The sequence below is a fragment of the Aotus nancymaae genome, unplaced genomic scaffold (genome assembly GCF_030222135.1).
Source record: "Aotus nancymaae isolate 86718 unplaced genomic scaffold, 86718_ANA_hifiasm-v0.15.2.pri h1tg000010l, whole genome shotgun sequence".
Classification (NCBI taxonomy): Eukaryota; Metazoa; Chordata; class Mammalia; order Primates; family Aotidae; genus Aotus; species Aotus nancymaae.
The window spans coordinates 43,308,406-43,321,281 of record NW_026988421.1 but is presented as its reverse complement, the minus strand read 5'-3'; the positions used below and the strand labels follow the sequence as shown (position 1 = coordinate 43,321,281).

The 12,876-nt window shown below is 37.4% G+C and overlaps 1 protein-coding gene across 1 annotated transcript in view; it reads right to left on the bottom strand.

Annotated features, from left to right (window-relative positions):
• The window catches only part of LOC105727592 (putative neutral ceramidase C), a 99,373-nt gene that overhangs the window by 25,151 nt on the left and 61,346 nt on the right, over nt 1–12,876 (bottom strand). Inside the window, exons 7-9 of the mRNA XM_021671728.2 lie at nt 6,321–6,441; nt 3,134–3,259; nt 1,360–1,446 (exon numbers count right to left, since the gene is read on the bottom strand). Coding sequence (XP_021527403.2) covers nt 1,360–1,446; nt 3,134–3,259; nt 6,321–6,441 — 334 coding nt within the window. The remainder of the gene's footprint in view (nt 1–1,359; nt 1,447–3,133; nt 3,260–6,320; nt 6,442–12,876) is intronic.

The window sequence follows — 12,876 nt, the reverse complement described above, 5'->3', positions numbered from 1 at the left end:
GCAGCTCGCCCACCCACAATCCACTCTTCAGTGCTTTTGTGTTTTAATATGGTCAATTGATGCTTTTCAATCTTATGGGAAACATGAGTCAAAACATGTTTTAAAAATTCTTTTTTATTAATTCGTATTATACAATATAGGCAAATCCTGTTTCATCAAACGTCCTCTTGCCTGACACTTAGCTCATTTCCACTCTCCCCACCCGTTTCAACAGCCACATGTGAGCTCTCATAAGTCATCAGTAAGACCAGCTGCAGCTTGCCTCTCCTAATTAAGAGGGAAGCTGTGCCTTGCTGAGAAGAGAATGCAGAATGTGGGACAAATCTCTATGGCTCTCCAGCTCAGAATGGGAACGAAATTTCTGACACTAAAGTGTGTCACGTGTGCACACCCTAAATAGAATCTGTGAATTTAGAATAATCCACTGATAATACCACAGTAATTAAAAAGAAACTGCAGCAATTAAGCTGGCTGTTGCTATCAATTTTGTGTCTGATTGTTTTTTAAAGGTGCATTTGTCCTTCCTTAGTTACTCTTGAAACATTTTAGAACTCACAGAACAAACTATTTAAACACACAGACACATACACACACACACACACACACATGCAGCAAAGGTATGAATAAGCTATGAAAAGAAAGAGATTTAACTATATCAAGGACATCTCAGTTTGAGGTCTTTTCTTTTGTCTTTTTGCCCAGAAATCTGTCTCCATAGAAGCTGAAACAAAATATGGGGACAAAATGGGAATTAAAATTTAAGAGGGGGAGAAGGTCAGAGCAATTCACAGTAATCACACCGGAGATTCTCTCTTCATCAAAAAGTTTTTTAAAAAGAAAAGAATAGATGGATAATCTTTGCATATTGAAGAACACTGGGAACTGATTTAAATCCAAGTTGCAAGAACTGGAGTTCTATGGCTCAGCTCTAGCTTGTCACCAAAGGAAAAGTTAAGAGATAGCCGGGTGACTTTTGGCAAGCAAAGGCCTTAGAGACTTCTGAGAATTTGAATCAATCTGGTTATATCTGATGCCACAATAATTGAAAATCTTATAGTCTATCTTCCTGCTGTCTGAAGCAAGCACTCTGGCTTTCTAAACATTCTAAAATAGAATGTTTTGCTGATTACTGGGTTTTAAATGTACTTCCTATAACAAATCAGACCTGAGCAGTCAGACAGGTTCCTGTGTGAATTGCAAAGGCCACTTCTCAAGCTGACCTCTTCCAGACTGCCCCACCACAGCCTGAGCATTTTCTATTTTCTTTACAATATTCAACTTCCTAATGAACCATGTCAATGGATTTTAAAGGGCAATTCATTTTAAATGAAGATTAAAGGAGTGAGGACCATGGCTTACCTTTGCTCTCTGATACATTGTCCGTCCTATAATTTGTGTGCTGTCGAGCATATCCTGTCCAGGTCCCTTAGCAATGCACATGCTAGGCTAGGACAAAATAAGATAGGATGCATTCTTGGTTAAGTTAACAATTACTTTAAGGAATGAGGAATTATAACTGAATCTAAGCAAATAGATTTTTTAAACCACATTCTAGCATTTCTTTTCAGGTAGTCTCTCAAAGTACAGACTATAAAAACAAAATTATACATGGAACTAGAACAGTGAATATCTTTAGAAATTATCTATTCTGGAGCCTTTCTTTTAAAAATAAGGAAATTGAGGCTCATATAGGTAAAAGGATGTGTTGGTGATTATCCAAGTATCTAATATCTGAGCTAAGACTTGAAGCCTGATCTTTCCATTGACTGCACGTCTTTCTACTTGCTTGTTCTTGCCTCTGATTCTTACTCATGATTACCTTAAATTGAAACTCAGTTAAATTTTATTGGAACAACTAACTGGACTTCTGGGGGAAAAAACATCAATAAACAAATCTGGTCCTATTTCCTACTTCTTATGTCAGAAAAATTTAAGATTGATCAAGCACTTAAATATTATAAGTAGAATCAAAAAAGTACTAAAAGAAACATGGATGGATGTATTTTGTAGTCAGAGGGTGTGAGCAGACCCTCCTAAAAGTTATCTAGAACAAGCTTAGTTAAACTGGACAGCTTAAATATCTTAAATGTGCATAAGGGCAAAAGACGTAAATAAGATACAAAGGCAACTGATAAATGGGGAGAAAAGTTAGTATCATTTTGAGAAAACTAAGACTTCAATGTATTAGGAGCTGTAAAAAGTCAATAAGAAAAAAATATCTTTATTAATACTGGTATTAACCCCATTGGATAGAGTTGACTGGGATAGAATAAATATCCCAGAAATAGTGTACAAAAAAAGCATTATAACAAGTAAAATGTTCTAAAAACACAAAGAATAAGAACCCCAAAATAGCCTCTACCGCTCACATCAAAGTTGAAAACAAAGCTAAATAAACATTGCGGGAGTTAAACAAATGGTGATATAGCTTTATTTGCTGTCTTTAAAACATATCACACAAATCTGGATACAATCATTGAAAGGTTTCTAAGAAAAATTAAATGGAAAACTCAAGTGCTGGATACAAAACTCAAAATCCATAAATAATTAATAAAATGTTTTTTATAAATGTATAAATAAATACATAGGAAGAGGTATGAGAATAGTAACTTCCAGGAAGAGCAAAGTTTAGAGGAAAGGGAGGTGAACAGTGACTTTCACTTGTTACTATTCTCTGTGCTTCCACATTATTTGAATTTTTACAGCAATTTTGTGCTTGTAATTTTTAAAAAAGGAAAAGGAATTTTGGTCTTATATTAAAACCCTTATAGACTTTACAATCCATGAGAAATGTCTCAGGCAGGTAGTTTTTAGTACAAACTTGTGACTTTTGAAACACCAAAGCAAAATGTTTTACATTGTCCAAGTTTGGGAAAGGGTAGTTAATCTCTGACAGTTACTGAATTGTCTCATCATTTACAAAACTTTAACAGTCACTCAAATGGAAAAATATAACTTCACTCAATTAAGATCTGGTGGGTTTGGACAGGTGCTTTTGAAAAGAGCAGGTGCTAGAGGGAACTAGGCCAGTGTATACTAGAAGACAACATATTTGTAAATTAATGATAAATATTCAAATATAAAATGTATATGAGATGCAAAAACAAACATTTCATATGCCATAATTACTTACCCCACCAATGGGACAAGTACTATTGGGGTTATCACAGGACTCTCCTGTGTTGATGCAATGTGGGCCGAGAATGTTGGGGGACACATCTCCTAGGTTTGATGAAGCAAAGGCTGCTACAAATGGTCCCTGCCAAAAGAAATACCAAGTTGCCTTTAATTCTTCACTATTTCCTATAATGACTTCCATTAGAAATGCAAACATTAAATTCACTCTGGTAAGCTCTTCAAAGCATTTGCAGACAGTAAAAAGAGGATACAAAATATTCTGTAGGTTTCCTGTTCACTCTGATCATAGTGTCTTTTGCTGTGCAGAAGCTCTTTAGTTTAATTAGATCCCATTTGTCAATTTTTGCTTTAGTTGCCATTGCTTTTGGTGTTTTAGTCATGAAGCCTTTGCCCATGCCTATGTCCTGAATGGTATTGCCTGGGTTTTCTTCTAGGGTTTTTATGGTTTTAGGTCTTACATTTAACTCTTGAATCCACTTTGAGTTAATTTGTGTATAAGGTGCAAGGAAGGAGTCCAGGTTTGGTTTTCTGTATATGGCTAGCCAGTTTTCCCAAAACCATTTACTACATAGGAAACCCTTTCCCCATTGCTTGTTTTTGTCAGGTTTGTCAAAGATCAGATGGTTATAGATGTGTGGCATTACTTCTGAGTCCTCTTTTCTGTTCCATTGGTCTATATATCTGTTTTGGTAGCAGTACCATGCTGTTTTGGTTACTGTACTCTTGTAGTATAATTTGAAGTTAGTTCAACCATTGTAGAAAGCAGTGTGGTGATTCCTCAAGGAAGTAGAACTAGAAATACCATTTGACCCAGCAATCCCATTACTGAGTATATACCCAAAGGATTATAAATCAATCTACTATAAAGACACATGCACACGTATGTTTATTGCAGCACTATTCACAATAGCAAAGACTTGGAACCAACCCAAATGCCCATCAGTGATAGACTGGATAAAGAAAATGTGGCACATATAGACCATGGAATACTATGCAGCCATAAAAAAGGATGAGTTCATGTTTTTTGCAGGGACATGGAAGAAGCTGGAAACCATCATTCTCAGCGAAGTAACACAGGAACAGAAAACCAAACACCGCATGTTCTCACTCATAAGTGGGAGTTAAACAATGAGAACACATGGACACAGGGAGGGGAATACCACATACTGGGGCCTGTCGGTGGGTGTGGGGCTAGGGGAGGGATAGCATTAGGCAAAATACCTAATGTAGATGACAGGTTGATGGGTACAGCAAACCACCATGGCACATGCATATCTATGTAACAAACCTGCACATTCTGCACATGTATCCCAGAACTTAAAGTATAATATATATATATATACCCAGAAAAAATATATATTCTGAGAAAACTTTTTATTCCTATAAAGGCTCACATTGCAGTCAGTATACATACTATTACTGAAAATATTCCAATTATCAACAAAGCTGTTTCAAGTAGGAGAGTTTCAAATTATGCCTCAAACAGAAATATTTTGACCAGAAACACTGTAACAACAAATTATAAAATGCTGACCAGTCAATCTAATCTATTGTGTTTTATTTGGAGCTCAGAGATCCATTTGCCCTTTAAAAATAAATATCATATTGGCTTAAACAGAAAAAGCAAATGCAGACTTTCTTGTTGCACAATGAACCTAAATACACCATCCACCATGTGGACTTGCCCTCAGTGTATCTTTTCTCTCTCTCTCGTCAACCCAATTAGAGTCATGCAAGGCCTCTGTGTCAACTCAACTGCTCTAGCATTGTACCTTACTCCCACTTTAATTTTCTTAAGGAAAGGCATAACTAAGTATTGGAGATATAAGTTTTTTGATACTAAAAAGTTAATTTATTTAATAGGAAACTCTCTTCTTTTCCCTAAAATGCAGACTAAAGAGAAAATAGAAAGTTTTGCCAACAAAGGAGCTTGCTTTGGTTTGGATGTGATTTATTCCTGCCAAAACACATGCTGAAATTTGATCTCCAATGTGACAATGTTGGGAACTGTAGCCTCATGGAAAGAGACTGATCCCTCATGAATAGAATAATGCCCTCCCACAAGGTTAGTGAGTTCTTACTCTCTAGGGTATGGATTGCAGTAGTTCCTCCAAGAGCAGGTTGTTAAAAAAGAGCCTGGCTTCCTCAGTTTTTCTCTCTTGCTTCCTCTTTCACGTGTGATCTCTTAGAACATCCTAGCTCCTCTTCTGATTTCTATCATGAATATTCATGTACAATATTCTGAGAAAATTTTTATTTTATTGGAAATAGCATGAGGCCCTCACCAAATGCAGATGTTCAATCTCGAACTTTTCAACCAACAGAATCATGAGCCAAAATAAATCTTTTTCTTTATAAATTATACAGTCTCAGTTATTCTGCTAACACAAAACAAACTAAGACAGAGCTAAATGATCAGGCTGAATGTTAATGGAAGCTAATATCTTTATAAGGAAATATTAATTCTAGGCAAGGGCCTAGGACTGTTATACTATTATATAGTCTTCCGAATTTGGGCCTGGTGCAGTGGCTCATGCCTGTAATAGGAGCACTTTGGGAGGCCAAGGTGGGTGGATCACTTGAGGTCAGGAGTTTAAGACCAGCCTGGTCAACATGGCGAAACCCTATCTCTACTAAAAATACAAAAATTAGCTGGGTGTGGGGGCATGCACTTGTAATTTCAGCTACTCAGGAGACTGAGGCACAAGAATCACTTGAACCCAGGAGGCGGAGGTTGCAGTGAACTGAGATCATGCCACTGCACTCTAGCCTGGGTGACAGCGTGAGACTCTGTCTCAAAAAATATAAAAGTAAAGTTGTGCTTAATACTTGTATAGCTCTAAAAACAAAAGTAAATATCAACAGTTTGTCATATTTTCAGCTTAATCAAAAACTACTGTTGTTACAAAAATCTTGAACTTGCCTTTCCTTATTCAACTAATAACTTTATGAAGCAATGAATATAAGGACTATTTAACACAAAAAGCAAACGGATTAGTACTCATTTTTAATTTTTCTTTCCCTATTAGAGATGGTGGTAAATGCTCTCTATCCAAGCATATCAATATGTGAGATTGATGATGACACTTTATTCTGGAGATTTGAATCACCTTTTCTGAACACAGCATGAATGATGACACTCAGTGACTCAAGATGAAGCTTTCAATTATATAAATTCTCACCTGTCCAGGTAGATATCCTTTGTTCTTCTCTTGCTCAAGCAGGTAAGACGCATAGCCCACATTGTCACTGTTTACAAGATGGTTACTGTTGTTCATGCTGACCGGGTGGATAGCAAACCAGCTGTAAAGGAGCAAGAAGCTCTAAGTTAATCAGGAGAACCAGAGAACTGGGGCCAAGAACTATGACTGGGAGCTTAAGTTTTCTCCAGCAGGAAAAAATATTTTTAAATGATAGACATTCTACATCTAGATTCTTTCATTGTTCATGTGCTTAAAAGTACAATGCAAACATGTACTCAAAGTCTGATTATTTTCATAAATTAAAAATACAGAACTCCATTTTCATGACTATCTCATCACTGGCATCCTCATTAGATGCGTCAGTTGTGAGATGACATACTTAAAGAACTGTATATACATGGACTTTGTCCTTCAAGATAGGCACACAGATAGTAATTATTCAAATCTATCCAATCCGACATTTGCTGAGGGTTATCTGTATGCCAAGCACTGAATAAACTGTGGCTTACTTTCAGAATCTCACCAAAGACACAGATGCGAACAAAAGGCTTTAACACGGTGTGACAAACGTTACAAAGAAACAGGCATAAAGTGTTTAGGGACCACAGATGACTAACAATTAATTCTTGAGGGCATTACAGGGAGAGGAAACAGCAGAGTAAATGCACAGAAACATGAAAGAGGATGTTATGCATAATTCAGTATATCCTTATGCCTAGTAATACCTTGTTTATGTGTAAAGCTACCCAGTTTACAAACTAATTTCACATCTGTTACCTTATTTGAACTTCACAACAACTCTGAGAGTAAGGCTGTTTTACCTCTATTCTGCATAGGTGATCTAGAGAAGCCAAATAAAGGTCTACTGGCTCATAGAGACCCAGGACTCAAGTATGGGTCTCGTGACACCGTGTCCAGAGGCTTTTGTAGGATCGAACCCCCATACAGGTGAAAAGGATATTTACAGAGTGGAAGGCAGGAAAGCTGATTAACTGGAATGCTCAAGAAAAGAGAGATGCCAATTCATAAAGTGTCAGGTTAGCTTAGAATTTTAAAAATTTTTGTTGTTATTAATTCAATTCTTTGTTGAAAAATCTTTAAACATTTTAGCTTACATTCCTACCTAAGCAATGTAATTGCACAAAACTAAGCATCTTCTTAATGGCTAGGAAGGATTTAGGACTTCAAGATCATCTTTCTTATTGCCTACCAGAAGCAGATGTAGGGCAGAAGTGGTCTGCTCAAAGCCCACTGACGCTAGGCAGGCAACACAAATGAGTCATGCTGGTTGGTACAATAGGGACTAGTGTGGACTGTAGAAAATTTGCAGTGTCTAAAGTTTACAGGCTCTACCCAGCTCCGGCCAAGAGCTGCCTTATAGAAGTACAAACCAGTGCTGCCAGCTCTTCTCCTTTTTTCAAAAGGAGCCACAGATCCATGTTTTCATATGTATTTATCAACTTTAAAATTCTTCAGGAAGTAAATGGCATGGAAACAAAGGACAGGAACTGCTACACATTAAGAGACTTAAGAAATGTAGCCAACAAATGTAGTTTGTGATCTGATTCAAACAAAACAACTATTTTAAACAAATACAAAAAGACTTTTTGATATAATCAGGGAAAACTAAACACAGATTGGGGGTTAGATCACATTAGGAAATTAATTTTAATTTTGTTGGTTGTAATAAATGATTGAGGTTACATATTTTTTAAAGCTTTTATCTGATGGAGATATATACTGAAATATTTATGAGTGAAATGTATCTAAAGACACATTGCACACTTATGTTCATTGCAGCACCACTCATAATAGCAAAGACATGGAATCAACCTAAATGCCCATCAATGACAGACTAGATAAAGGAAATGTGGTACACATGTACCATGAAATACTGTGCGGCCATAAAAGGAACAATATCATGTCCTTTGCAGGAACATAAATGGAGTTGGAGGCCATTACTTTTAGCAAACAAACACAGGAAAAGAAAAACACATATATCTTCTCACAAGCAGGAACTGAATGATGAGAACACATGGACACATAGAGAGGAACAATACACACTGGGGCCTATTGGAGAGTGAAGTGTGGAAGGAGGGAGAAAATTAGGAAAAATAACTAATGGGTACTAGGCCTAATACCAGGGTGATGAAATAATCTGTACAATGAAGCCCCATGACACACATTTACCCATGTAACCAACTTGCAAATGTATCCCTGAACTTAAAATAAAAGTTAAATTTTAAAAAAAAGAAATGTATAATGTCTGGTATTTGCCTTCAAATACTCTTGCCAAAAAAAAAAGGGAGGGGAAGGATAAAACAGAATGACAGAGTCCTGCTAATTAGTGAAGCTGGAATACATTACATGGAGATTCATTACATTAATCACTGTAATCAGTATGCATTTGAAAATTTGTATATAGTTTCTTTTTTCATGTTGGCATCCATTTAGAATTTTTCAAAACACAATGTCAAGCCAAATCACCAATGAGTGAGCTGAATTCAGTCCCTGAGATGGTTATTTGCCCCTGTGCTAAGGAATAAACATTTATTTAGGCTGAAGATATTCTAGAGTCATCCCCTCGAAGTTACTTGCAAGATGTTTACATTTACAAATTTTCTTCTATTACGTTTGTGTGTGTGGTTTGTCTCTTTCTCTTAGAACACAAGTATCAGGAAATTCTAATCAACTAGTGTTTTCCAGTTACATGGATTTGGCATTTTTGGAGTTTTACTCTTTAGTATGGAAGAAAATATGGTGGTGACATTTTGGCTTCCTAACCAAAATATTTTCATCTGATACAATCATGCTGAGGTCAGCCAGCTTCAGCCAACACTGAATATTTCCATTACAGTCAAAGAAAATCCATACAACAAATCTATTGACATTGACTATTATTTAGCTCTTGTTAGACAAAGCACTTCAACTACAAGATCTCATTTTATTCTCACAGAAATTCTTTGAGTCAAGTACTATCATTATCTTCATTCTACAACTAAGAAAACTAAGTCCCAGAGTGGTAACATTACCTGACCTAGGTCACACAGTGTTAAGTCAAGAAGCAAAGAAGCAGGGCTATGAATTCAGGGGTGTGTGTGTGTGTGTGTGTGTGTGTGTGTGTGTGTGTGTGATCCTGGTTCTGTCCCTTCTCTTTATTCACTTGCTCATTCACTACACATTTGGTTAACTTTGACTCTGTGCCAGCACCAAGAACATAAAGATGAATGAGGCATCATCTTGGCGGCATCATCTTGGCCTTGAGAAATGCTTCACAAAAGATGTGACATTTGAGTTGGATCTTAAAAGATGAGGAGTGAGGCAAAGGAATCACTAGAGAAGAAGCATTTCTAGCAGAGGAAATAACATCTGCAAAGGCATGAAGATGTGAAGGAGGGCCCTGTGTTTGAGAATGAATAGTCAGGGTGGCCAGAGTAGAATGGATATGGACAAGGAAAGATGGCAGTTGCATCATTCATTCAATCAACATGAATTTATGGGGAACCGTGTTGGTTGGCATTGTGTGAGGCCCCAAGGAATGTAAAGAGGAATCAAATGCATTTCCTACCATCAAGGACCTTACACATTTGGGCCACAATGGTATCTGTGGAAAAACATGTGCTAAGAATTTCTATCTACTAATTAGATATAGACTTGATTCCTTCTTCTTTTGAAAAAGTGTCTCCCTCTGTTGCCCCAGCTGCAGTGCAGTGGTGCAATCATGGCTCACTTCAGCCTTGACCTCCCAGACTCAAGTAGTCCTCCCACCTCAGCCTCCCAAGTAGCTGGCACTACAGATGTGCACCACTATGCCTAGTTAATTCTTTATATGTTTTGTAGAGATAGGGGTCTCACTGTGTTGCCCAGGCTGATCTCCAACTCCAGAGCTCAAGCAATCCTCCTGCCTCACCCTCCTAAAGTGCTGGTTTTACAGGTTGAGCCACCACGCCTGGCTTGATTTCTTCTTCATTCCATTTATTTTAAGCCTTAGAAAATAAATCAAAATTTTTCTCTAGAAAATCGAAATAAGTGTTCAGAAAATAGTCATTTGAATTGAAGGAAAGGAAGATGTCATTATTTTTTCTCCTTTGTCCTTTGAAATGTGGATTATTAAAATAGCAAACTTGTCACAGCAACCAAAGTACTATGTTTATGGATGAATATTTTTAAAGATATGGAGAATGGTGATCATTTTAATTTTAAAACACTGTACTTATAATTTATTTTATCTGGCCAAAAAATATTCTTCAAAGCAAAGTTCAAAAGAAAGGAGGAAAGCTTTAGTTAGTTTCAGAAGTTAGAACACAGACATAAACGGATGAATACATCCTTGATAATAAGCATTTTTAATAATGCTTATGTCACAGCTAGATGTAAAATAGGAAGCAAGGTGCTACTTGAATCAGCATGATATAATTAAAAGTACTGCGGAAAGTCAAGAAATTGGGGAGATTATCCTAGTTTGTAGCAAAGTTAGTCAAAATTTCTGGACCAAAATTTAAAAATTAGTGAGACTGAAAAATAATAGATTTCAACTATATGAATCAGTAAGCAACATAATAATATAGAACCCTATAATTATTTTTCCTTCTATGTAGGAGGCATTTGGAGAAAAAGATCTCTAGCAACTCTTTCAATTCAGACATTGAGTGTGCCCTACTCCGAAACAAAGAATAAAGCCAGATGCAAAACCAAGGTCTTTCAGTGTTTAAAACAGTAACAAACCCACCCCAGGTCCTATGCATTCAGACCTAGGCCTCCATGTCCAGTGTGCAAGTTATGTCCTGTACAAAGAACACTGGTAAAGGGGGTAAGTGGGGGGTTAAATCCAGCCTCCATGCAGCTCACTGAGCTGGGCGCTTCAGCCAGCCCAGAAAAGAGGACGTGTTTGTGTCACTCAGACAAAGGTTCTATATGCTAGCATGGCCCTCCCCGACCTAAATGTCCACAAATAGGGAAATAGAATACTGTGTGTATCCATTCAAAGGTACTGTTCATGAAGATTCATAGCAACATGGGAGCTCTTTAGTAAATAAAATATAGGAGGCTGGAATGGATTGAATAGTGTCACTCAAAAATGCATGCTCATCTGGAACCTCAGAATGTGACTTACTTGCAAATATGGGTTTTATAGATGTAATCAAGGTAAAGATCAAGTGATATTATACTGACCACACTTAGGTTCTAAATCCAATGACTAGCATCCTTACAACAAGAGGAAAGGAACAGAGAGATACCCAGAGACATAGAGAAGAAGGTGATATGAAGATGTGAAGATGGGGGCACAGATTGGAGGGATCTGTCTACAAGCCAGTGAAGCCAAGGATTGATGGCAACCACTAGAAGCTAAAAGAGATGCATGGAACAGATTCCCCACTCAGAGCCTCCAGAAGGAACCAACACTAATAATGCTTTGAATTTGGACTTCTGGCCTCCTGACCTGTGAGAGAATAAATTTCTGTTGTTTTAAGCCACCCAGCCTTTGGTAATGTGTGGCTTCCCTAGGAAACTAATACAGAGGCTAATATTATTTTACAGTAGCTAAAAATACCAGCTCTGGAGTCAGATGTGACTCCAGATACTTAATAAGTCAGTCAATACTTAATTTGAACCTCAGTATTCATATCTGTAGCATAATGAAAATAGCAGTGTCTGCATTTGACAATTAAAATAATTAATACATGTGAGGTGCTTAGTACAAAGACTGGCCTATACCAAGAATGGAATCAATGTTCACTATGAGAATGTTGGTGATGCTATACTGATACTACCGCTGCTGCGCTGCAGCTGCAGATGATGATGATGATGATGATAAGGGAAAGAGATGCCAAGCTCCAAGCATAAGCATGTACACAATTCATAAGATTAATATGATGTTAACTATATGGGGACAGCGTTCAACATTCACAACACATGTATATTCAACCCATATGCTATGGGCATGAAATGATTCAGTGAGGATAGCCTGCCCTCTTGTGGCAGAGACGTGAGGAGTGCTCACAAAATGCCCATGTGCTCTTCTATTTCCCAGTCTCATTTGCAAGGTGCGGCGGGGGGACGTGTGAATAGCTCTGACTAGTAACACGTGTGCAGAAGGACCACCCAATCTTCATTAGACTTTCCATGAGTGGAAAATAAGTTTTCAATGTGTTAAGTCACTGGAATTTCATGTTCTGCCTTGTGTGGCCCTTGGCATTAATTACCTTCCCACCCTGGTTCTCACTCCATCACAATCATCCTCACCCCACCCCACTGCAAACTGTTTGGAGAAGAAGAAGAAAGCGCGTTTCATTGTCTTACACTGGAAGCATTATTGGGCCCATAATTTTACCCAAAGGGCAACCTAAATTTTAAACCAGCAGAAGCAAAGAATATACATTGGACTGCTCAGATTTTAAAAAGATAATGAGCTCTAGCCTGAAGAGCCCTCCTAAAGTTATAGGCACACCTGAGACAAGCATCCTGCAGAATACTCTGCCATCTCCACTCCAGAGAACAGAAGTACGTTCTCAAGGAATCCTTTTGTTATTTTCAA